The sequence below is a fragment of the Nerophis lumbriciformis genome, linkage group LG13 (genome assembly GCF_033978685.3).
Source record: "Nerophis lumbriciformis linkage group LG13, RoL_Nlum_v2.1, whole genome shotgun sequence".
Taxonomy (NCBI): Eukaryota; Metazoa; Chordata; class Actinopteri; order Syngnathiformes; family Syngnathidae; genus Nerophis; species Nerophis lumbriciformis.
Window position 1 is genome coordinate 38,387,502 of NC_084560.2, and position 26,259 is coordinate 38,413,760.

General features: G+C 38.6%; 1 protein-coding gene across 2 annotated transcripts in view; it reads right to left on the bottom strand.

Moving 5' to 3' along the window:
- Window positions 1-11,865: 11,865 nt before the first annotated feature.
- Window positions 11,866-26,259, bottom strand: part of sf3b1 (splicing factor 3b, subunit 1) — a 28,421-nt gene continuing 14,027 nt past the window's right edge. For both annotated transcript variants that reach the window (XM_061970843.2, XM_061970844.2), the window contains 9 exons: window positions 25,897-26,022; window positions 22,623-22,844; window positions 22,359-22,541; window positions 22,171-22,282; window positions 20,488-20,608; window positions 20,270-20,401; window positions 15,742-16,014; window positions 15,449-15,665; window positions 11,866-12,316 (listed from right to left, as the gene is read on the bottom strand). In XM_061970843.2, coding sequence (XP_061826827.2) covers window positions 12,158-12,316; window positions 15,449-15,665; window positions 15,742-16,014; window positions 20,270-20,401; window positions 20,488-20,608; window positions 22,171-22,282; window positions 22,359-22,541; window positions 22,623-22,844; window positions 25,897-26,022 — 1,545 coding nt within the window. In that variant the 3' untranslated portion in view covers window positions 11,866-12,157. The remainder of the gene's footprint in view (window positions 12,317-15,448; window positions 15,666-15,741; window positions 16,015-20,269; window positions 20,402-20,487; window positions 20,609-22,170; window positions 22,283-22,358; window positions 22,542-22,622; window positions 22,845-25,896; window positions 26,023-26,259) is intronic.

A 26,259-nucleotide genomic window follows, 5' to 3' on the forward strand; every position in this document is an offset into this window, starting at 1 on the left:
GGGCGGGGCGATAAAGTGCTGATACATATTGCGATAAACAGATAATCGATAAATAAAAAATGTGTTCAATAAAACTTTATATATATTTTTTTCTTCTCTTTCTTTGGAAGAAACCGAAAGTAGCAAAGCAACTAAACAAAGGTCGTCGCTCTCTGGTAACCGAGCAACGCAGGAGCGGAGGGAGGGACACGCTAATAGCCAATCAGGTGACAATATCAACTACCAAGTTGGCTTGCGCCATCTTGTTGTCCTGCGGTTAGATTCTTTGCATGAAATGAATGAAATAAGTTTATTTCGGTCATAGAATCAACCATTTTGTGTGAGCAGTTTAACAGTACAGATTAGACATATTTAACAATCATACACATTTACACACAAAAATAAAATAAAATAAAAAGAATGACCGAAAAAGGAATAGGCTCAAGCCAAAGCTTATATTTGCCTATCCTATACATTTACTGACAATTAGATTGCCTGGAACAGGGGTCGGCAACCTTTACCAGTCAAAGAGCCATTTTGACCAGTTTCACAAATTAAAGAAAACAATGGGAGCCACAAAAGTCTTTTGAAATTTAAAATGAAATAACACTGCATACAAAGTTTTTTTTTTGCTTTGTGCTATGTATAAAGCAGGGGTCTCAGACACGCGGCCCACACCTTAATATGAAAATTGAATGTTGGTGCGGCCCGCGGGTTTAAATGAATGGCGCTTGACAGCTTCATACTTGCAGACCCTCCCGATTTTTCCGGCAGACTACGACATTCAGGGTAAGTATTCTCTCGAACGTGCCGTGATGGTACAGCATTTAGGGCCCATTACAACCAGCGTGCCGGCCCAGCCAAAAGTTGTATGGGGCTGGACGGCGTGGCGCAGTGGAAGAGTGGCCGTGCGGAACCCGAGGCTCCCTGGTTCAATCCCCACCTAGTACCAACCTCGTCATGTCCGTTGTGTCCTGAGCAAGACACTTCACCCTTGCTCCTGATGGGTGCTGGTTAGCGCCTTGCATGGCAGCTCCCTCCATCAGTGTGTGAATGTGTGTGTGAATGGGTAAATGTGGAAGTAGTGTCAAAGCGCTTTGAGTACCTTGAAGGTAGAAAAGCGCTACTTGGTCAATAACCACACAGGTTACACTGACGGTGGAGGTATAAAATACTTTAACACTCTTACTAATAATGCGCCACACTGTGAACCCACACCAAACAAGAATGACAAACACATTTCGGGAGAACATCTGCACCGTAACACAACATTACACAACAGAACAAATACCCAGAATCCCATGCAGCCCTAACTCTTCCGGGCTACATTATACACCCCCCGCTACCAAACCCCGCCCACCTCAACCGACGCACAGAGGGGGGGGTTGATGTGTGAGGGAGCAGGGTTGGGGTGGGGGCGGGGTTTGGTGGTAGCAGGGGTGTATAATGTAGCCCGGAAGAGTCAGGGCTGCATGGGATTCTGGGTATTTGTTCTGTTGTGTTAAGGTGCAGATGTTCTACCGAAATGTGTTTGTCATTCTTGTTTGGTTTTGGTTCAAAGTGTGGCGCATTATTAGTAAGAGTGTTAAAGTTGTTTTATATGACCACCGTCAGTGTAACCTGTGTGGCTGTTGACCAAGTATGCCTTGCTGTCACTTGTGTGTGTAAGCAAAAGATGCTTATAACAAGAGGCTGGGCTGGCACGCTGTTCACACAGATTGTAGAGGGTGCTAAATGCTGTACCTTATTATTATTGTAAGAGTGAAAATCGGAGAATATTAATCCCGGGAATTTTCTGCATGAGGCACTGAAATCCGGAAGTCTCCCGGGAAAATTGGGGGGGTCGGCAAGTATGTAGCTGAGCCGCATCAGAGTGACCAAGGCGCCGCATGCGGCTCCGGAGCCGCGGGTTGCCGACCCCTGGCCTGGAACATCAACGTTAAAAAAGAAAATCAATGCGATGAAAGTAATTGTTACTATATTTTATCATTTTCAATTATTTCACCTTTCAAAGAACTACCGGTACATGTCTTCAACTCATCACTGAGCTTGTTCCACCATTTAACTCCTAAAACTGAAATACATTTGTATTTTATATTCCTTCTTACTTTACCTATTTCAAAAATCAATATCCCCGCAAATTATAGTTTTCTACTCTTAATTGAAATAACCTAAGAATACAAGCTGGAAGGCTGTTGTTCTTTACTCCAAACATAATTTCAATTGTTTTTAAAAAACACAATATATGAACATTTTAACACATTAGAACTTATAAATAATGTTCATAGTAGCACGCTTTGTGTATTATTCTAATGACCCTTTTTTGGTGTTTAATTATTGGGTCTATGTTTGTTCTATAAACATTCCCCAAACTTCAACACAATATGTTAAATATGGAAAAATAAAAGAATAATATAACATATACAGACATTTCTTATTCAGCATGTGTCTTTATAAAGACACACTTTATAAAGAATAGCAATGGATTTGGATATTTTTCTCTTTATATATTCAATATGCCATTTCCAACATAATTTATGATCAATTATTTTCCCAAGAACTTAGTTTCATATACTCTATCGATTTCCACTAGATTTAATTTTGCTTCACAATTTGTCCTTGCACCACTGAACACCACAAATTTAGTTTTCTTATCATTTAATGATAACTTATTATCAACCCTTTTTTTTTTTAGCTGAATCAACTCAACCTCTATTACCCTCAACACTTCCTTCAAGTCTTCTCCTGAACAATATACATTTGTATCATCTGCAAACATAGTACATGTCAATTTATTAGATACTGAACAAATATAATTTAAATAAGAGCATAAATATCTTAGGTCCCAATACCGAGCCTTGTGGAACCCCACAATTTACTCTTCTTGGCTGTGATTTAGTCGTATTAGTTTCCACATATTGAGATCTATTACTTAACCACTGTTGTGAAACACCTTTTATGCCATAGTTTTCCAATTTTTTCCAGAAGTAAGGAATGTGTCAAAAGCTTTACATAAGTCAAATACTCCAACGGTGCGTGGCTTTTTTTCTATTGCTGTAGCTACTGGCATGGAGTGAGAAGAGAAAGTAAAAATTAAGAAATTGTGGAGACAAGAGGAAAAGTCACCTGGACAGTGTGGCAGTTTTGGGGATTTTTTTTATAAAAAGGGACCGTAGTCAGACCAATGTGGTCTGTAAATGATGCAACCACACCAGCATCGCCGCGCTCACCCTTTAGAGCACAGCCGAAACTTCCTGGCACTGAACCTGCAGAAAATAATTCCTCTCAGGTTTCTCTGTTTACATTTTTGCTGTATTTTGCTACACTTTATCAAACATGTCTTACATATTCCTTAATTTTTCACCTTCATTTTAAGAGGTTATTATTAAGTGTTCAATGTGATTTTACAATTTTGTTTACATTGTTTGAGGGTTTTTTTCATGCTTGTGTTGACATTTCCTTTCTGCCTTGATAGCTGAGGGGATTATAATCAGAGGAAGGTTATGTTTGAAATAGAAGAGTTTACATTTAATCTAGTTTTCTTCTTCTCCTTATTCACCATAGGTCACAGGTGTCAAACCCAAGGCCCGGGGGACAGATCTAGCCCGCGGCATCATTTTATCTGGCCTGCAAACACCTGGAAATGATATGTGTCAATGAAGTACTTAATATTTTCTCACTAAATTTAATGGATTTTTTTCATTTTGACTGAAAAAATATATGTACCGTACTGCTTGAAATTTCATGCCTTTTAAACGTTAATAGTATCCATTATTGCAACAAATATTACAGTATATTATCATACTTTCCTAACATCCATGCATCCATCCATTCGCTACCGCTTTTCCCTTTCAGGGTCTCGTGGGGTGCTAAAAATGTTTTTGTCTAAATAAAAATAAGATTCAAGATTGTTTATTGTCATATGCACAGCTAAACAGACAGTTTGCCGTACAATGAAAATCTTACTTTGCTAGTCCACCCTTCAACAAGTCACACGGTACTTAGCTAAAATTAAAAAAAAAATAATAATAAAATAAGTACCCGTAAGTAACATTACATTATTGCACATTCTGATTGACAGCCAACAGTATAAATATGGAAGTGACCTTGGGTCACAGCAGCAATAAATACATTTTAAAAAAGCAATAAAACGACTTAACTTAACAGCAAACTACCCATCAAATTAATTAAAAAAAAACATTTTATGTTGTTCTTTCTTGAAAAAAAATACTGTTTTTTGCGTTAAAATTCTGTTGACTGAGCTGCCATATTTTTACTCTTGTTTTTAACGGTGTATTACTGTAAAGGAAATGTGTTTTTACGGTAGAAAAACTGGCAGCTAAGTTGCCAGAATAAGAAAAGAACGTGTATTGTTTTTCCATTAACAATATAATGTTGTAAAAAAACAATGTAAATTTAATAGTAAAATTCTGGATACTAAGCTGCCAGCTTTTTCCATAAAAAACAAAACAATGGTACTCTTTTTATATTTACCGTAAAACGTTGTAAGCAAAAAACAAGACTATTTTACAGTAACATTTTGTTGAGTTTGAGTTTATTTGGAACATGCATGCATACAACATGATACATCACCATTTCCAGTTTCTCTTTTCAACATGTTCGAAAAGGAGTAGGAAGAAGCAGAGCTTATTTAATCCTACCCCTTTTCTTTTACATAACAGTTGCTAACACTTTTGTTCACTTCCTGTTCTCAATTTATTCACAATATACTGCATAAGTAATCACAATAAAAATTAAAGCTGCAAGCAGCGATGGACGGGACCGACTTTGACGGCACATAAAATCCAAACCGGAGCAGTAATTAAAAGTCTTTAGTCAACTTTTAATTGGAAGGGTTCAATCTCTCTCCTGTGCTAGTTTGAAACCGACACGACAAACGCGCTCAGAGGAGATAATGTTTGAAAAAAGGTGACCGGTTTTTACAAAACTTTTGTTTTGAAGGGGGAATTGCAAACTTTCTGTTGATTTTTCTGGGGGTTGTCAATGAATGAAATGTAGGTGTAAGTAAGACCTACATAGAGGTTTCATGTCTCTACGACATTCGTACTGGAAGTTACAGGCAGTTTTGTCTGAGTTTTCTTCCTAGGAGCAGTTGTGTCTGTGTATTCTTCCTAAGGGGCGCTTGAGCGCAATTTTGAGTTTTGGGGTTGGTTTTTTTTTATTAGATCAACATTTTTGGCAGTCCTGATGTGTGTGTCCAGTTTGGTGAGTTTTGAAACATGTTAAAGGGGTCAAATTACAGCTCAAAGAGGCAAAAGTGACTGTTTTTACTAAACTTTTGTTTTGAAGGGGGAATTGCCAAATTCCTGTTGAGGTTTGCTGAAGAATGTCAATGTATGAAATATAGGTCTAGGTCAGACCTACATAGGGGTTTTTGTTTCATGTCTCTATGACATTCCTACCGGAAGTTACAAGCAGTTTTGTCTGTGTTTTTTCCTAGGGGGCGCTAGAGCGCAATTTTGAGTTTTGGGTTTGTTTTTTTTATTAGATGGCAATTTTCGCCAGTCCTGATGCCTGTGTCAAATATGGTGAGTTTTGAAGCATGTTAAGGGGGTCGAATTACAGCTCAAAGAGGCGGCGGAATAATAATAATAAAACCTTACAATTACAATAGGGTCCTCTGTCCCAAAGGGACATTGCGGTCCCTAATAAATAAATAATACTCGGTGAAGTAAGTTACATTTCATATGGTGAGATGAGTAAGATTATTTTGAGAATGAATGAATGGATGGATGAAATAAATTCAGAATGTTTATCATGGTTCTTCTTCTTTGTACTTTGTAAACACTTTAAGTTTGAAGTGTTTCTTGAAGTGGATCGTATTAGTACATTGTTTGATTGCTTTGCTTAATCAATTCCATCATTTAATTCCACGCACTGATATACTGAAGGTCTTAAGTGCATACAAATGTTTTAAATTAAATTTTTCTCTAAGATTATATTTCTCCTCTTTTTTTGAGAAGAATTGTTGTATATTCTTGGGTAGCAGGTTATAGTTTGCTTTGTGTATAATTTTAGCTGTTTGCAAATTCACTATGTCGTGGAATTTCCGTATCTTTGATTCAATAAATAAAGGGTTTGTATGTTCTCTATATCCAACATTATGTATTGTTCTAAATTTTTGTATTTGTAAATGTAAAGTTTTTACTGTAAAATCTAAAGTCTACTTACAACAATTCATATCATTAATAATGAAATCCAGAGGCAAATTCATACATTATTCGCTGTTACAAGCGGCCTCCCTGCCATAGGTCATACAAATATCAATAATATAAAACACTTATATCGTGATGGGAGTTTTCAGCCAATTGGCAACATTTGTGGAAAGCCAACAAAGCTGTTGGAGGTTAGTTAGTGGTCTGTTTAGTCGTGATAGGATTGTGCAGGTGGACCTAATGACTTGCATTTCCAAGGCGTTCCTACTTGCTGCACCACAACAGGCCTCAAAGCAGCACGAGTAACAACATGAAGATGTCCCGTGCAGTCCCGGACAAGTTTTTGGACTTGTGAACGCACTACTGTGTCATGGTGTCAAAAACCAGCGCTGCTCCTCCTCCTCCTCAAGCTGAGTGGAAGAGGACGGCGTGTGTTCTGCAGCCTGCAGGAATCTGGGTCACGGCACGTGTCCCAGGAATTGAACACAGCAGTGGGAGGTAGGGGGGGGGGGGTGATGGAGGAGGGGCTTTTTTCTCCCCCTTCCATTGTGTGTGTGTGTTCTTGTATCTTACATCAACAAGGAACAGTATCTTCCATATGAGGACCGGTGAACAAGTCAGGACATAAATCATGGTCCCAGTACAGAAAACCATTGCATCTAATAGATAATGTCTCATTTGCACCCCTGCTGGTGAAATGTATCAAAATGAGGGTGATCCCAAAATTTTTCAAATTGACTGTGTGTCGAATGCAGTTGAGATAGGCTTCAGCACCCCCCGCGACCCCAAAAGGGAAAAGCGGTAGATGGATGGATGGACTGTGTGTCGGTTTTGAAAGTGCTCCCCCTCTGGTCAACATTTAAAATAACAAGCGTGTGTAAAAATGTACCTCAAAGAACTACTCACCCTCAAATCCTCCACACGACACCTCCGCTCCAGACAGGCTAACCTCCTCCAACCTTCGATGGGAGACCGGGCTTTCCGCTCCCAGTCTGTGGAACGCTCTCCCTGACCACCTGAGGGCACCACAGACTGTGGATGCTTTTAAAAAAGGCTTAAAAACCCTTCTTTTAAAAAAGCCTTTTTTTTTTTAGATATATGCATACTAGTTTTAGCTATTTGGCTGTTCTAGTTTTCATTTTTATTTATTTTTTTATTATCTTTTTATTTTTTTTTTATTTTTATTTATTAATACACTGTAGCACTTTGAGGTTGTTTACTCAATGTAAAGTGCTTTATACAAATAAAATCTATTATTTTATTATTAAGTGCTCTCCCTCTGGCCGACATATGCAAGTGTGTGTAAGAAATTTTGGCCACAATTAATTTTAAAAAATTAATTAATAAATATGTACAGTATATAGAGACATACTGTAATAACTTGAAGTAAATAATGAAAATTAAAAACCAACTACAAACAAAAAATTCAACAACAACAAAAAAATTAACTAAAGGGACGGCGTGGCGCAGTGGAAGAATGGCCGTCCGCGACCCGAGGGTCCCTGGTTCAATCCCCACCTAGTACCAACCTCGTCATGTCCGTTGTGTCCTGAGCAAGACACCCTGATGGGTGCTGGTTAGCGCCTTGCATGGCAGCTCCCTCCATCAGTGTGTGAATGTGTAAATGTGGAAGTAGTGTCAAAGCGCTTTGAGTACCTTGAAGGTAGAAAAGCGCTATACAAGTAAAACCCATTTATCATTTATTTATCATTTAAATACGTACGTTTTTTTATTTGCATAGTATGTTGTAAATAAAAAATATTTCTATATCTCGAAAGGGTGGTCCTAAAGAGGTAAGCATTTTTTCGGAGGTCTCAAGAAGGTAACAAATACAAGAATGTGTGTGCTTGTGTTCATGCATGCGTGGGACTTTTAAATTGCCACATGAGTGACTTGATGACCGCAAGCCAAAGGGCACAGAGAGAAAGAGGTCAAGTGTGGGTAAACACTAGAGAATGGAGGGTAGGGGGCGCTATTGGGCTACATGGAGTATTAGGAGCGTGTTGACCAGGATAAAAATATACACAAGCGGGTTTGTGGTGGAGGTATTTTTCCATGAAAAATTAATTTGTGTTACTTTTTCGTTTTGTTTTAAATATTAAAAGAAAAAACACATCAGTGAAAAAAGTTAATGTGAGAATTAAGATGACCTGAAATAATTTCTAACCAATAAAACGTCAAAGTTATACTTTCATGCAGACAAAGTATTTTTGAAGAAATTAATGTAATGGTTTTTTTTTTAAAATATATTAGATTTAAGATGAATTGATATTTTTTCAAGACAAAATAAATAATCCTGGGATTTTTATTTATAATGGTATTTTTTCTTGACTTGAAATCCTTGTTTTGATATGGATTGTTTTGTAACATTACTTTTTTTAAACAAACTTATTTTAAATACATGTATGTATGTACATATATATTATATATAAACATGTGTGTGTGTGTGTGTATATATATATAAATATATATATACACACACACACACACACACACACGTTTATATATAATATATATATATAATATATACATACATACATACATATGTATACACACACACATGTTTATATATAATATATATACATACATACATACATATGTACACACATGTATATACAGTACAGGCCAAAAGTTTGGACACACCATATATATATATATATATATATATATATATACATATATACATACATACCTACCTACCTACATACATATATATATATATATATATACATACATATCAATAGATATATGTAACGCTTGCATGCGCTAGGCGGGTTAAAAGTGTAAATCGTGTAACAGAAGATGGTTCGTCTAGGAGCCTGAAGTATGAAAGATGACGACAACTAGTTATCTTGGTTTCGACTGTATTAAATGTATTGACACAAGAATATAAATGCCACAGATGACACAATAGGAAAAAATAAAAAATAAAATGCCCAAAACAAAAATACAAGATGCAGTCCTGCTGCCTTCTCGGAACCAGTTCACAGTTCAGTTCAAAAGGTACACAAACGCTTTCGCGTCAGTCCAAAAGTTCAGTTCAAAAACAAAAGTAATCCAAAAGGTTTGCGGCGGAGGAGAAAAAAATGCTTGTCCTACCGCGTAGTTGTTTAGCTCGCCATTTGTTGAGTGAGTTTGAAGGTGGATAGGAAGCTCAGGTTGTTTAGGTCAACGGGTATTCCTTCCCGAAAAAAAACCTGACCTAAAAGTCCAAAAAAAACAAAGTGAGTAACCAAGTTACCTCTTCACTAGCAAAGTACATTATAGATGTACTTGAAAGCATTAATTTGTTGTACTAATAATAAACCAATTGATATGACATAATTAACCATGTTGATTAATATACAATCATGAGTCCAATTAAAATGAACATTCATAATACATTTATAATAATACAGATCATGATTTCTTATCTAAAGTGATAAAACTCAATCATAAATCAATTACAAATTAAATTACAAGTGCACTTATATAACCTAGTTTCCTAATAATACTCATTAGAAACTCAATGTATCATAATTCAAATTCAAGTACTTGTCCAAACATTCAAAGTTGATAAACAATCATACAGAGTTAATAAATTAAAAATAAACTCAAACTCAAACTCAAACAACCCAAATACACGCACCTGCATTCCATCTGAAGTGCATCCACAAAGTGGCAAAAGCATATTAGCAGTGCAAAGCCCTTTGCCACTTTGCTAGACTAAACTGTTGCCTATCAATCGGCTGGATGATCAGAAGAAAATAAAACATAATTACCTGAGAGTTACAAATTCCGATGGGTAACAGATTTCGGTACAACACCGGCTCTATGAAAGAATGGCAGCGGTTAGCGCCTATGCTAAAACAGATGCTAACATAATATTGGCGACAGACATGGCACATGATTGTGATTTTGGAATTCCATTGATTATGCCATGGCAAAAGACTCACCTAATTATGAAGTTTGCAAAGTGTGAGAATGAGAAGATTTTGCGAGTTTCTTCTCAAGCGCATCTCACAGCACCGCAGCCACAGCAGACGGGAGGGTGTGGTGAAGTGAGCAGCACTTCCTTAAAAGGAAGTAACCCTCCACAATAAAAGTCTTTGCACTGTATGCATGTTTTCAATGGATATTTTAAATATGGGTTACATAAATCATTAGAATTATACATTATATTTATATAATTAGACTTAAATATATTAATTATTAATGGTTATATAATTATTAGAAATAAATGATTAGTATGTGAAAGGTCAACTCCTACCTTGTTTACTTTTATTACGACCTCCTTAAAATTTTGATATCACTCAGAAATATCGAGGAGCTAAAACGTGCCAAACATGGATTAGTGTGGAGTTGTTTTTTCCGAAAACATCCAACAGTACTGTAATACATTCATGCAGACAAATCCACTGTAGTCTTAGATAAAGTAACATCTTTAAGACATCTTTAAAAAAAAAAAGTTTTTATTTTTTAGACAAAAAGTTGTAACAAACAAAAAAAAGGTATTACAAAAAACAAATGTTGAAATTCTCTGACAAAATTGAGATGCTAAAGGAAGCGATGATGTCATCCTCTAAAGGGGTTCATAATCTTTTTGACCACATGACCCAACTTTCCCACTACAGAGGGCCCCATAACCAAATAATATGCTTTTGATTTGAATTGTATTAAACAATATCTAACCTACTTACATTTAACAGGACAAACCTTGTTAAATGATATGAAATCATGTGTTAATCACAAATATTACAGAAATAAATACTAATCAAATGCTGAAATATATTCTAATAAAATGTATAAATGTCATTGCAAATTAATTGAAAAGACTGATGTTCCTTAAGCTGCCAAAACATTTTTTAAGTACAAATGAAAATACAGCTTCACCACTTTAGTCCAAATTTTTGTGCTTATAAACTTCTCTAAGGCCTTGTTCACACTGCAGATCAATTCCAATTATTCAGATTTTTTCAAATCCGACCCCGGCCCGCCTCTTTAATATGTGGATATAAATTGGATACGTATCCGATTTGTCTGGCGTCTGAACGCTGCGGTCGTGTTCGTCCGACTAGTACGTCATTCAAAAGCCATGTCAGAATTCTTCTTCAAAATAGACAGATGCAAAAAATAAATAGTTGGCAGGTGAGCAGAAAAGTTGCAACAATAAAATATTTGAAGAACTCAGGACAAAGTTTCACCATACTTGTTTTGGACTGCTTGCACACACGTTTATCGGAGCAAATGTCCCACAAACTGCCAGAGCCAAAACGCTCGCCTTCTTAATCTTTTATACGTAATACTCCCGTTCAGAAAATGTTGACTTTCCCTGCACAAAATTCTTGAAATTGCCACAAATGCGGCAGGACTAAAGAGCTACTAGAATGGGAGCCATGTTTACTTCCATAGACACTGTAGCACGTGTGACATCACATTTTTTTGTCATGTAAACGACTACATTCAAAAGATCTATCCTGCAGTGTGAACTCTGTCTATGACTTTAGCAGTTTGATCATTACTGCCACAAGTGGTGGAAAAGTGTACTACAACTGATTACCTCTGCGACCCTCCCAACCGTAGGCCCTGGCCCTATGGTCAAAAACCCTGCTGTAAAAGGACCACCCAAAGAGCACTCATGCTCTTCATTCACGTTTGTATGTCTGAGCAGCTGGAAGCGAGATTCGTTGAGGATTGCGTGCAATAAGTTTGTAAAGCATGTGAAAGCAACTGTACACAAACCTTTTATTCGGTTAAATAAAAACAACAACCTAATAATAAGAGCTGTGAAATGAGGGAACATCCAATCAGAATGGATAGACGGGAAATATGCAAATATTTAAAACAATTCCAACTGGTTTCTGGCATTGAGGAGGAAATAAAGAGGAGATGTGTTGATTACGTACAGACTCTAGATTGTTCTTTTAGTGGGACTGCACCTACTTTTACTGCTCACTGTGGACATCACGCATCTGCTGGGGGAACGAAACAAAGAACCAAGAAAACGCGAAGGGAAGGAGTATTTACAAGACATAGTCCAGCTCGTAGCGGACGTACATGTTCTTCTCGTCGTTGTACACTTGAGGGTAGTGAGCGATGAGGGCGTCCTGCGAGCCGATGTAGATGGAGTTGTAGATCTTCCAGTAAACATCTCGCACCTTCCTGGCTGGGTGGAACAGACCCTGGGGACATAATACATTTTTTTTTAAACACTACTGAAGGCGCTTTTGACTCATAATCCATAAATAGGCTGGATTTACCCCGAATTTCCACTGAATCCGAAATGGTCGCGGATCGGCGGACTCTCTACGTCAGGAGTGTCAAACTCGTTTTCATTGAGGGCCACATCGCAGTCATGGCTGCCATCAGAGGGCCGCATTTAACAGTGAATCATTTACGAATTTGCTTATGCATTTTATTATCAAATATATTTTTTACATACACTGTAAAAAAAATTTAAAAAAAAATCTGTATATTTCACATTAAAATTCAGGTCACCATTTTTTAATGCAAAATCTACAGATTATTTTTAAACATTATATTACAGTAGATAGAAAACTGTACCCACTGTTTATATACCATTTTAAAATGGTACCGCAGTTACTTTACTGTAAAATACTGGCAGCTTAGTTGCCAGAATCTTACTGTAAAATTTAAGGTAGTTTGTTCAACTGTGTTGGCCCTGCGATGAGGTGGCGACTTGACCAGGGTGTAACCCGCCTTGCGCCCGAATGCAGCTGAGATAGGCTCGAGCACCCCCCGCGACCCCAAAAGGGACAAGCGGTAGACAATGGATGTTCAACATAATACTGTAAAAAGAAAAACAGTACCACTGCTATTTTTAATTTTTATATTTTAAATCTGGTAACTGGGCTGCCCGTTTGTTATCGTAAAATAACTGTGGTACCATTTTTCCATCTACAGTAACAACAACCGTAGATTTTACAGTAAAAAAAAAAAAGGCAACGTAGTCGACACCATTTTATAGTACAAGCAGTGGTATCATTTTTCTCAATTTACAGTTTTTAATTGAATATGTTATAAAAAAAACATTGTAATTTTAACGTAATATCTATTGTCCTTTTTACAGTGTAGAATTTGATGGATAACTTGCTTTGAAACCATAAGTCAAGCAGATATTGAAATATTTATTGTATTTTAACAAATAAAAATGTGTGGAAATAATGATAATATTAACATTTAAAAAGGCATGCAATTTCATGCAGTGCATATATTTTTTTTTGGGTCAAAATGGAAAGAACAAATACATTTAGTACAAAAATATAAGGTACTTCCTTGATGCGTATTTTCCTAGGCGTTCACGGGCCATATAAAATGATGTGACGGGCCAGATCTGCACCTTTGCTCTATGTTTTTATTCAAGTCAATGTGTCAGTTTCCACCAACTGAGTAACGTCACCGACATGCAGTTTTTGTTCCGCATTCCAGCGCTACATATACAGAGCTTCTACGCAGCAAATCCGTTCAAATTAGCTAAAATATGCCCGTGTTGGACAGGAAGTTATGCAGAAAAACTAAATAAAGTATATTTTCAAAATAATACAATTTTATTTTACAATTTGAAAGGTCCTAATGGGCAGCGACGGACATGAAGTCAACTTGTCAAAGGTTTTTTTCATCTTGTTGACACAAATGGATGAGGACATGCTGATTCTGGAGGTTCAAAATTAAAGAATAATGTACAGGCATATCCCGGGCAGCTAAATGGGGATATAGGAGCCAGCTGACACGGTGACCGGGAAAGTAGAAGACTGGTTGATGTGACACGCTCGCCGCAAAAAATAAAGTGCTTTATCAAGGCAGGACAAAGTAAACGTTTAGTGGTTCACTTTATTACTACTTCCCTTATCACGTGATTATGCACAGATTTGCGAGATCTTGTAAAAGTCCACGCTATTTCGCTGCGCGAACGGCGGTGGGGATTGCCGCGGCCGTCTCGGATTGAGTGGAAATCCGGAGTCACACGCTTCTCCTTTATTGTTACTTATGTTAGCGTCGGCTTTTCTGTGTATGCAAACGATTCACTATTAGGTAACAATGATTATCATTACAAATGTCCTCTTTGCCATCCCTTGTGATTCAATTTGAACTCCAAGTCTTGGTTTACTTCTGGTTCTGTAAAATTGTCTCAATAGAGAATAGGTACCGTATTTTTCGGACTATAAGTCGCAGTTTTTTCCCATAGTTTGGCCAGGGGTGCGACTTATACTCCGGAGCGACTTATGTGTGAAATTATTAACACATTACCGTAAAATATCAAATATTATTATTTAGCTCATTCACGTAAGAGACTAGACCAGTGGTTCTTAACCTGGGTTCGATCGAACCCTAGGGGCTCGGTGAGTCGGCCTCAGGGGTTCGGCGGAGCCTCCGCCACAGAGGTAAAGACACATCCGACTTATGGTGTAAATAAAAACTTCTCCCTATCGGCGTATTATGGATACCCCCAAACAATGTTCCCTCTAATTTTCCATCTGATTTGCAGGTTGTTAGATTGATCGATTGAAACTTTTACTAGCAGATTGCAAAGGAAGAGAATACATTATATGAAACAGTACAGTTTACACAGTACAGTACATATTCCGTACAATTGACCACTAAATGGTAACACCCGAATAAGTTTTTCAACTTGTTTAAGTCGGGGTCCACGTTAATCAATTCATGGTAATGTGTGTAATTTGTTGTGAGTTCATGCACTGTGTTGGTTTTGTTCAAAGCACAGTTCATTTTGTGCACCAGTAAAAAAAACATGACTTTTTCTTGAATGAAAAAAAAAAAAAAACATTTTATTTTTCACTAAAGAAGGGTTCGGTGAATGCGCATATGAAACTGGTGGGGTTCGGTACCGCCAACAAGGTTAAGAACCACTGGACTAGACGTATAAGATTTCATGGGATTTAGCGATTAGGAGTGACAGATTGTTTGGTAAACGTATAGCATGTTCTATATGTTATAGTTATTTGAATGACTCTTACCATAATATGTTACGTTAACATACCAGTTGGCTATTTATGCCTCATATAACGTACACTTATTCAGCCTGTTGTTCACTATTCTTTATTTATTTTAAATTTCCTTTCAAATGTATATTCTTGGTGTTGGCTTTTATCAAATAAATTTCCCCCAAAAATGCAACTTATACTCCAGTGCGACTTACCGGTATATGTTTTTTTCCTTCTTTATTATGCATTTTCGGCCGGTGCGACTTATACTCCGGAGCGACTTATACTCCGAAAAATACGGTACTTTTTTTGTTGAGGTTCAGCCCTTTTGAAAGATTGTTGGCGTCTCACCTGTAGGCAGTATTGCAGCATGCGGCACGGCCCGATGGCGACCCTGAGCCCCTCCAGGGCGCCCATGACGGCCTGGATGACGTGCGGTGACGTCTCAAACACGTTGGGCCACACGTAGTTCAGCAGGTGGTTGAGGGAGTCCTCGCAGCCGAAGCCGTAGACGCCGAGGGACATGTGCTGGACCACGGCGCTGGCCGTCTGCCTATGGACCAGGTCTCTGTGGCACCACACGGCAATACGGGTTAAGCAAAGGTCCCTTTCAAAATGGACGGCTGAAAGGCGGCGCGGCTCACCTGTCCATGAGCGCGTCCTCCAGCAGCGGCGTGACGGCGTAGATGTAGTCCTTGCCCATCTCGCCGATGTACTCAAACAGGAAGGACAGCGACTTGAGCACCCCGTTCTGCACGTTGAGCTCGGGCACGCGGTACTCGTTCATGAGCGCTGGCAGGACGGTGAAGGGCGAACACGTCTCTGCCACGATGGCGATGGCCACCGTGGTGCACACGCGGTTCTGCCGCTCCTGCACCTTCAGGTTGTTGAGCAGCGTGGCTAAGACATCGTGGGGGCTGGAAAAGACAAGGCGACCATTATTAACCTTTATTGTCCTATTCACCGGTGGCATATGGAAGGCATAACCCAGCGTTTCTCAAAGTGTGGGGCGCGCCCCACTGGTGGGGAATAGAGACATGACAGGTGGGGCGTGAGGAACGGGAGGAAATTTCACTTTTAATTTTTTTTTAAATTATTATATTCTTAGATTATTTTTTTTACTATGCTTTCATTTTCTATACACACTGTAAATCACTTTGTGATTCTGTCTGTGAAATCCGCTATATAAATAAATGGAAATTACCGGTACTTATTTTTACTGTAGGCTTTATATTTCTCGGTAGGAGCGAAAGTTTGACAGACATAGCAACAGTAACTAATGGGGGCGGGGCTAAGCGGAACAAACTTTCGAGCGGATGGGTAGCAGGCTAATGTGTGGATCACAATTACACAAATATATACATTTGTGACTCACACCTCAAAGGTCGTCGAGCCAGAGCCAGCGCCTGCAGAGAAACAAAAATCTGACGGGCACACACTGTGTCATTCACCGGGAAGCACTCGCGTCAAGGCAGCTCAGCCCCGAACTCAATGAGGTTTTAACAGATGTTGTGAGCGCGGTAAATTTGATCAAAACACGACCACTGAAAGCGCGACTGTTCTCTGCACTGTGTGAGGAAATGGGAGCTGATCATACAGCCGTGCTGTTTCACAGTGAAGCAAGGTGGCTCTCCTGGGGCAAAGTGCTGTCACTTGCCCTGTCTTGCCAAATGCATAGCTCCTCCTTTTTTTGTTGTTGCAAAGATTGCAAAGTGGCACTTTTATTGTATTTATTATTGAACTTGATGCAAGTTATTTGATTTATTATTGAACTTAATGCAAGTTATAACACTTTTTTTGATTTATTATTGAACTTGATGCAAGTTCTAACACTTTTGTTTTATTTATTATTGAGCTTGATGCAAGTTATAACACTTTTTTTGATTTATTATTGAACTTGATGCAAGTTATAACACTTTTTTTGATTTATTATTGAACTTGATGCAAGTTATTGGATTTATTATTGAACTTGATGCAAGTTATAACACTTTTATTTGATTTATTATTGAACTTGATGCAAGTTATAACACTTTTTTTTATTATTGAACTTGATGCAAGTTATAACACTTGTTTTATTTATTATTGAACTTGATGCAAGTTATAACACTTTTTTTGATTTATTATTGAACTTGATGCAAGTTATTTGATTTATTATTGAACTTGATGCAAGTTATAACACTTTTTTTGATTTATTATTGAACGTGATGCAAGTTAACACTTTTTGATTTATTATTGAACTTGATGCAAGTTATAACACTTTTTTTGATTTATTATTGAACTTGATGCAAGTTATAACACTTTTATTTGATTTATTATTGAACTTGATGCAAGTTATAACACTTTTTTTATTTATTATTGAACATGATGCAAGTTATATCACTTTTTTTGATTTATTATTGAACTTGATGCAAGTTATAACAGTTTTTTTTTTTTATTATTGAACGTGATGCAAGTTATAACACTTTTTTTGATTTATTATTGAACTTGATGCAAGTTATAACACTTTTGTTTTATTTATTATTGAACTTGATGGAAGTTATTTTATTTATTATTGAACTTGATGCAAGTTATACCACAGCTGCACAGTTATTTTATTTATTATTGAACTTAATGTTATTTTATGTTATTGAGTTCGAATGTATACAACTTGATGTTCAATAAATTTGAAAATGTTAAAGCTTGGCATTAGCGCTCTGTTGGGGCGATGGGGGCAGGTGGGGCTTGAAAACTCCCCCTTGTCCAAAGTGGGGGATGACAAAAAAAGTTTGAGAACCACTGGCATAACCTTTAAATGTTGGGAGTTTCAAACCCTTAACGCGCACCTCTGCATCTGTTGGCCACTTGGTGGCAGTGTTGTGTTCCCCCTCCCTATGCAATCAAACCAGCGCTATGTGCATCTTTTTTTCAACCAACTTAAAAAAATGTTTTTTGACAAAACTGAGAAAATCAAAAAGGGCATTCATTACCTCTGGTTTTTCTTATTTACACCATTTAAACCATACAAAGAGCCATTTGAGCCCATTTCCCCCAAAACCCTCCGAGAGCCGCAAACTCTGTTCGATTCCTAAAATGAATATAACACCACTTTTACTTTTGTTACACTTGTGCTTTATGAAATCAAACTCTTGACAAAAAAACAACTCAAATTTTATTTCTCGGTATAACGAAGCAAATCACCAAAGTATTTTGAACATTAGAATAAAATACACTGCTCCCCACCTTATTAATGAATTACTTGCTTGAATCTACTTGCTCCAATATAATGAAGGCTTAAACTGCGGCATTTTTAATTTGACTAAAAAGGGGAAACAACAACCTCGTCATCAATGAAGCCTTAATAAATAAAATGTTTCTCTTTTTTGAGCCGTCCATTTCTAGCTTACCGGTTGACCATTAAAAACAATACAATTGCTTGGTAGCATAGGGGCTGTGATGTACATTGCGATCGACAATATATTAAAATGTTTTATTTTCATATGACAAGATCCCAGAACTCTCCAAAATAACTGTAAAATTAAAATAAACCAACTAAATAAAATTGAATAAATTTAGGAGCCATTATTTGTTGACATTTTGTTCAAAGCCAAAGGGAGCCACGGCGGACGCATTATAGAGCCGCATGAGGCTCCAGAGCTGCGAGTTGCAGACCCCTGATTTAAAGGATTTTTTAAAACAGTTTTAAAACCGCACTTCTGAGTTTAACCTGAGCGTCTGTGTTTCTTCGTCATCAATAAGCGGCTCCGCGATGACTGACTCTCTAAGCACTTGAAGCGACAAATATTTTTAAGCGTTTTGCATAGGGATGTCCGATAATATCGGGCTGCCGATATCGGCCGATAAATGCTTTAAAATGTAATATAGGAAATTATCGGTATCGGTTTTTAAAAGTAAAATGTATGACGTTTTTAAACGCCGCTGTGTACACTGACGTAGGGTAGGGAGAGGTAGAGAGAGACAATAAACCTTTAAGGCACTTCCTTTACGTGCATGCCATCCCAGTCACATATCTACCGGCTTTACTCATTACGAATTGATGCAAGACATACTTGGTCAACAGCCATACAGGTCACACTGAGGGTGGCCGTATAAACATCTTTACCACTGTTACAAATATGTGCCACACTGTGAACCCACACCAAACAAAAATGACAAACACATTTCGGGAGAACATCTGCACCGTAACACAACATAAACACAACAGAAAAAATACCCAGAATCCCTTGCAGTACTAACTCTTCCGGGACGCTACAATATAATATCGGTAAAAAAGCCATTATCGGACATCTCTACTTTTGCACAGAAAGCACATTTGGGACAATTATGTCAATGAGGATAACTATCCAAAATTCCAGCCATACAAAGATGAGGAAAATTTTGCCCTTTTGCTGTTTTTTTTGTTTTTTTACATTTTAAGAGCTAGGGGTGTCCTGAATCGATATTGATATCGGTTCAATATCAGCAAAAAAACAAGCATCGGATGATATTAACTTGCAGCCAGTTAAAATCTAAATGTAAGCACACAAGGTGGATATTTTCTTCTATTTCAGTCAAGTCATTTACAAAACGTAAACAATGTACGCTATTGGCTACTAGGAGCTTGCAGCTACACAACAGCTAAACACACCTAGACATGATAATTGAACACTATTGCAGTCTAAAACAGCACATATAAACAAGAATCAAATAATTATAGTTGCACATTACTTACACATACAAAGTCTTCTAGACAGAAGTGTATCAGAAAGTATCCAGTAACAAACGTGTTCGCATCAATCAACTTACTGCATCGAGTGATTTCATACCAACCATTGTTCTCCGAGTAATTTCACCTGATCAATCTTTTAGACGTGCTGATATTATATCGTATTAATATCGGTATTGGCCAATACTGAAGGCTCCAATTTCGGTATAACATGGGAAGTAAAAAAGTTTTATCGGGACACCCCTGCTAAGAGCCATTTTCTCCCCCTTATTTTCAAGTGTGACAACACACAGATTTCAGTTTCCTCAACACACTTATGGCACTTGTGGCTTTTATCTGGTTTCTATGATTGGCTGGAAGTCATTACACTGTCATCACTTGTGTGAGGTTTTTTTAGAGTAATACTATATATATTTTATTTAAAAATTTTTGACTAATATTTACAAAGTGAAAGGCAATTACAAACTCACCCAATAGCCTTAGCAATGTAACCAAACGTGTTGACAGTTGCTCTGCGGATGGCTTTTTTGTGGGCCTTGAGAAGCTCCAGCAGTTCAAAACAAATCCTCATCCATTCCCGGGCCGACACGTACTCCGCACCTCTGGAATAATCATAGGAGAAAAAAAGGGTTTGATGATCAAGTGTGCCCAAACACAGAATCAAAAGGAATCTTTCCAGGTTGCTGACCTGTCTGCTATCCTGCCCACCAAGTCGATGCAGTTCTCCTGCACTTTCTCGTGTCTGTTCTTCAAGATGGGGGTCAAACGAGGAAGCAGGTCTTTGATGGGCGGGGTCATCTTGTGCATACCTGGGAGCAAGAGGGAAATGTTTACAAAAATCCATGTAGGCAACATTTTTGTAGGGGTGTCAAAAGAAAACTTTTTTTTTCTCTGAATGAATGGAGATTCTTATTTGTAACGATTCTTAATTAATTAAAATAACAAAAATCGGTTCAAAGAAAATATTTGTTTAAATTTTGCCCTCTGTGTCAAAGTCTAGGCCCGCGGGCCAGATCCGGCCCACAAATGAAGTATCTATGATATTTGATTGGTATTAGAACCGGCCCGTAGGCCACAGCCGCCTGCTGCTGTTTTGCACGCACCAATACTCCATACAGTGTTGGCGCTAGGAATTATCAAAATGGGATCCCAGGGACCCCATCAAGTCATAAAAATGGGGCCCCATAGGAAATGTTTGGAGTCCCGCTTTTTTGTAACCGTTTTGAAAACAAATTATAAATGTAGGCATTATCCTGTTATATCTCACATTCTATATTGTGCTTTGGAAAAAGGTTGTCATAAACACTAATTTATTAAAAAAAATAATACAAAACTTTTTTTTTATGCATGTGTAAATTTATTCAGTTAAAGACATTCATTAATCTTCTTCTTGCCTTCATGCTGCCAGTATTTTTTTCTATATTTTTATTGTAATATTTTCAAAATGTGTTCTATTTTCTAAGTAAAACAAAGAAAACAATATGAAGTTGTCTTTGTTTTTTAGTTTTAATAAAAATAATAATGGATTAGATTTATATAGCGCTTTTCTAGACACTCAAAGCGCTTCACAGAGAAGTGAGAACCCATCATTCATTCACACCTGGTGGTGGTAAGCTACTTTCGTAGCCACAGCTGCCCTGGGGTAGACTGATGGAAGCGTGGCTGCCAGTTTGCGCCTACGGCCCCTCCGGCCACCACCTATCATTCATCATTCATTCACCAGTGTGAGAGGCACTGGGGGCAAGGGTAAAGTGTCCTGCCCAAGGACACAACGGCAGTGATTTGGATGTCAAGTGCACAGGTTTTCCCCCATGCGGCTCTGAGCTAAAATGAGTTTGACACCCCTGTCCCAAAATATGTCCTGTCCAGCCACTTAATTAAATATTTGGGTAGAATTTTATTGAACACATTTTTAAAGTGGGCGGTATAGCTCGGTTGGTAGAGCGGCCGTGCCATCAACCTGAGGGTTGCAGGTTCGATCCCCGCTTCCGCCATCCTAGTCACTGCCGTTGTGTCCTTGGGCAAGACACTTTACTCACCTGCTCCCAGTGCCACCCACACTGGTTTAAAAAAAAATGTAACTTAGATATTGGGTCTTCACTATGTAAAGCGCTTTGAGTCGCTAGAGAAAAAGCGCTATATAAATATAATTCACTTCACTTCACTAAAGGAATATAGAAATGTATCAGAGCTGTCTATTTTATGGAGGACTGTAGTTAATCATAGAACTGGCACCAATGTTATTAAATAGTATTAACTTTGAATCGAGAATCGATTCAGAATCGAATGCATACTCCCCAAGAATTGAATCGATTCGAATCGTGTGGTGCTCAAAGATTCACAGCCCTACTATTTTGTGACGGTGACTTACCGATGACATTGACAATGGCCTTCAGTGCACCCAGGATGCTACCCAGCACTTCAGGGTACTCTTCTCCCAGGTACTCGTAAAGCACCACACCCAAGTGACCCATCAGTTTCTCCTGCAGAGGCACACAAAAAAGAGACGCTACAACGACGGACCGTTTGGAAGTAGGAGTGCATGCAGGCGATGCGTACCTCCTGACACGTCTTCATGACCACGGCGGTGCGAGAGATCAGGTCGGCGGCCTGTTGACGCACTTTGGCCGACTTGTTGTTGAGACGCCACAGCACCGTACCGCAGATCTGAGGCAGGTAGGGCTTGACGCGCTTGCCAAGTGCGTTGACTACCGTGCCGAAACCGTTGAGCATCACGGAATCCTGCAGAGGGGGGAAAAAAAAGCGGATTTGGTAAGTTCACTCTTAATATGGCAGTAGATGCGTGGCCGTCGTCTCGTTCACCTCTGTCGTCTGTTCCTGGAAGGCGTACAGGATGCCGTCGATCAGCTGCTCCTCCAGCTTGTGGTCGATGTCAGCCGCTCCCAGGTTGCCCATGATTTTCTCGATGGTCTCCATCACCATCTTACGGTACTGCTCCGCCTCGTCTTTCAGGTCGTCGACAATGCGAGAAATGATTTCAGCCGCTCCTACCTTGTTGGCCAGCTCCACGGTGGTGTCCACCAACTGTTGAAAGCATTTCCATGTTAGAGTTCCACTGCTAGCAATGGTCAAATGTCTTCCTAGATAGAACATCCTAGAGAGAAATATGCTAGATAGAAGGTCGTAGATAGAAGGTCCTAGCACAAATGTGGGTATGGATCCAATACCAAGTCCTTCCAGGGGCAGTATTGGTCATACCAATTCTAATACTTCAAATTTTCAATATCATTAAATTATTCAATTTTTGATCGCAATTATAATCAGAAAAAAATACAAGATGGCAGTGTAACAATATCAATTAAATATAAAAACGATGTCCTACTAATGGCTCTGATCTAAGTTGTCATTTTGCCCTTAAAGTCCTGTGCTCAGGAACTCTTTCTGAGTTTGCAAAAAAAAACAGCAAAATTATATTTTGATGAGAAAAATGTATCTAACCACTGTAATATTGTCCATATAATGATACTATACGTCTTCGCTCGAGATGGTCTCCTGCTGGCCCCACTATGGACTGGACTCTCACTATTATGTTAGATCTACTATGGACTGGACTTTCACATTAGTTAGTGGTTAGAGTGTCCGTCCTGAGATCGGTAGGTTGGGAGTTCAAATCCCGGCCGAGTCATACCAAAGACTATAAAAAAATGGGACCCATTACCTCCCTGCTTGGCACTCAGCATCAAGGGTTGGAATTGGGGGTTAAATTACCAAAATGATTCCCGGGCGCAGCCACCGCTGCTGCCCACTGCTCCCCTCACCTCCCAGGGGGTGATCAAGGGTGATGGGTCAAATGCAGAGAATAATCTCGCCACAACTAGTGTGTGTGTGACAATCATTGGTACTTTAACTTTTAACTATTATGTCAGACCCACTCGACGTCCATTGCATCCGGTCTCCCCTAGAGGGGTGGGGGGTCACCCATATATGCAGTCCTCTCCAAGGTTTGTCATAGTCATTCACATCGACGTCCCTTTGGGGTTGTGAGTTTTTCCTTTCCCTTATGTGGGCTCTGTACCGCGGACGTCGTTGTGGCTTGTGCAGCCCTTTGAGACACTTGTGATTTAGGGCTATATAAATAAACATTGATTGATTGACTATACTTGGTGTCGTGACTGTTGATATTTGTATCGATTAGCCCACCTTTGTTTACATTTAAGAGCTCTAGCATTTAGCGGTTAGCATATCCTCTTATAGTGTATTGTGTAGTTTAGCCATTCCTTGTCCTCCAGGGATAACACTTGTAAAAACAGTTTATTTGCAGCCATGAAGGCAATGATTGCCAACTTCGAAGTGGCTTTGCACTGTGGAAGGAAGTTAGCCACTAGTGGGAAAACGCTACAGTGCGTTGAGGGCACATTTGTTCCCAAATTAGAATGTGTCATGACTCATGAACATCCATTATCAAGAGATATCCATGATATTAAAAGCGCTTTCGTCAGCTAAATGTATATCATTTATATCGCGCAACGCTAACCACTATATTGATGAACAGATGCAATTCTGTGCACTACCAAGACTGCTAAGGCATGTGGTGTTTTAATAAAGCAGTTATGAATCCAACTACTGTACACAGTTGGAATGAGAAGCTATACACACACCATCCCATTATAATGTGTTTACAGGCATGTGAGCACCCTTTGAGAAAAAAAAAAGGATCATTTTTATTGGCATGAAAAGCTGCCACCCAAGCCCCAAAAGAACATTTTGAAAAACAAGACTTAATTTCCTGCGATTGGGTGCATTTCTACACAATGTTTTACCTTTAAATTTATTCTCTCCAACCAACCTCTTTTGGCTGTCTTTTTGACACTTACATGTCCCATGTAATGTACCACAAATGTTTTTGTTTTTTAAAGTAGAACATTTACTAACATTATTATTAATGAAAATGTAAAGTAAAATTATATAACATGTATGCAAAGAACTCAAAAAACGTTTCCCACTTGGCAACGTCTGTAGCTACGCCCCCTAAGGTAATATACGTCCTGTATTGGGACCTTTGCTTACATCCGTCCTGTCAAAAATATACCTTTTCCCTGGGCTACTACCGCATTTTTCAGACTATATGTCGCAGTTTTTTTCATAGTTTGGCCGGGGTGCGACTTATACTCAGGAGCGACTTATGTGTGAAATTATTAACACATTACCGTAAAATACCAAATAATATTATTTAGCTCATTCACATAAGAGACTAGACGTATAAGATTTTATGGGATTTAGCGATTAGGACAGATTGTTTGGTAAACGTATAGCATGTTCTATATGTTATAGTTATTTGAATGACTCTTACCATAATATGTTACGTTAACATACCAGGCACGTTCTCAGTTGGTTATTTATGCCTCATATAACGTGCACTTATTCAGTCTGTTGTTCACTATTCTTTATTTATTTTAAATTGCCTTTCAAATGTCTATTCTTAGTGTTGAGTTTTATCAAATAAATTTCCCCCAAAAATGCGACTTATACTCCAGTGCGACTTATATATGTTTTTTCCTTCTTTATTATGCATTTTCGGCTGGTGCGACTTATACTCCGGAGCGACTTATACTCCGAAAAATGCGGTAATAAACTCTCTTGAACTACAACTGGTTCTGAACTAACAGTGTTCGGATTGTAATCATCCAAGAAGAAAGCAGTCAGTGTTGTGGCTCGGAGAGCGAACACAGGCGACAACAAGTAAGCTAGCCAGATGAGGCTAACTATGCTAACTAGCGAGCTTGTTTTGGCGCCCCTGATCGTCTCCCTGTCCTGCAACTCAGTGTGGCATTTAGGCAAGAGAATTAGCAAGTACCTGCGACTGAGGCGAGCGTTCAACAAATTTTGTTTAAATCTTATTTATTTATTTATATTTTATTTAAAAAAACACAGAAGTGATATTTTGACGCGAAAAATACATTTTTGAAATGCGTGTTTTCGCAGACATTCACATGCCTGTTTGTGAGGGAGGTCAAAAACACCAAACCTAAATAACAATAACATGGACTTTATCTTTCTATGGCGGTCAAAAATAAACAAATAACTGTATGAGAGTATTTGTTTTGAGACATTTTTTGTGGTTTGTGCGAGTGCTGACCTGTCTATAGTTGCGTCTGTCCAGGGCCATCCTGTGCTGCCAGAAGTGCTTGAAGAAGGGTGGCAGGATCTCTGTCTTGATGTAGTTAGCTTCCACACCGTCAGTGCCACAGCACTGCTTCACCACCTGTGAGACAAAGCAGAAGGTGTTGGTCAAATGGTGGGGGTAGGGTGGTGATGGGAGGTACTATGCAGATTTTGTGTGTCTCCAACAAGTGCAGGTTGAGAACAGAGAAGAAATGTGTCAGCTCTGCTAGCTCTCGTGTTGGAAGTTTATCTAGCGGCATACAAGCCCTGATGCCACCACTTAGAGGTAGAACAGGCGAGAATTAGCCGCGGTGGTGGTCTTTAATGTTGGTGGGAT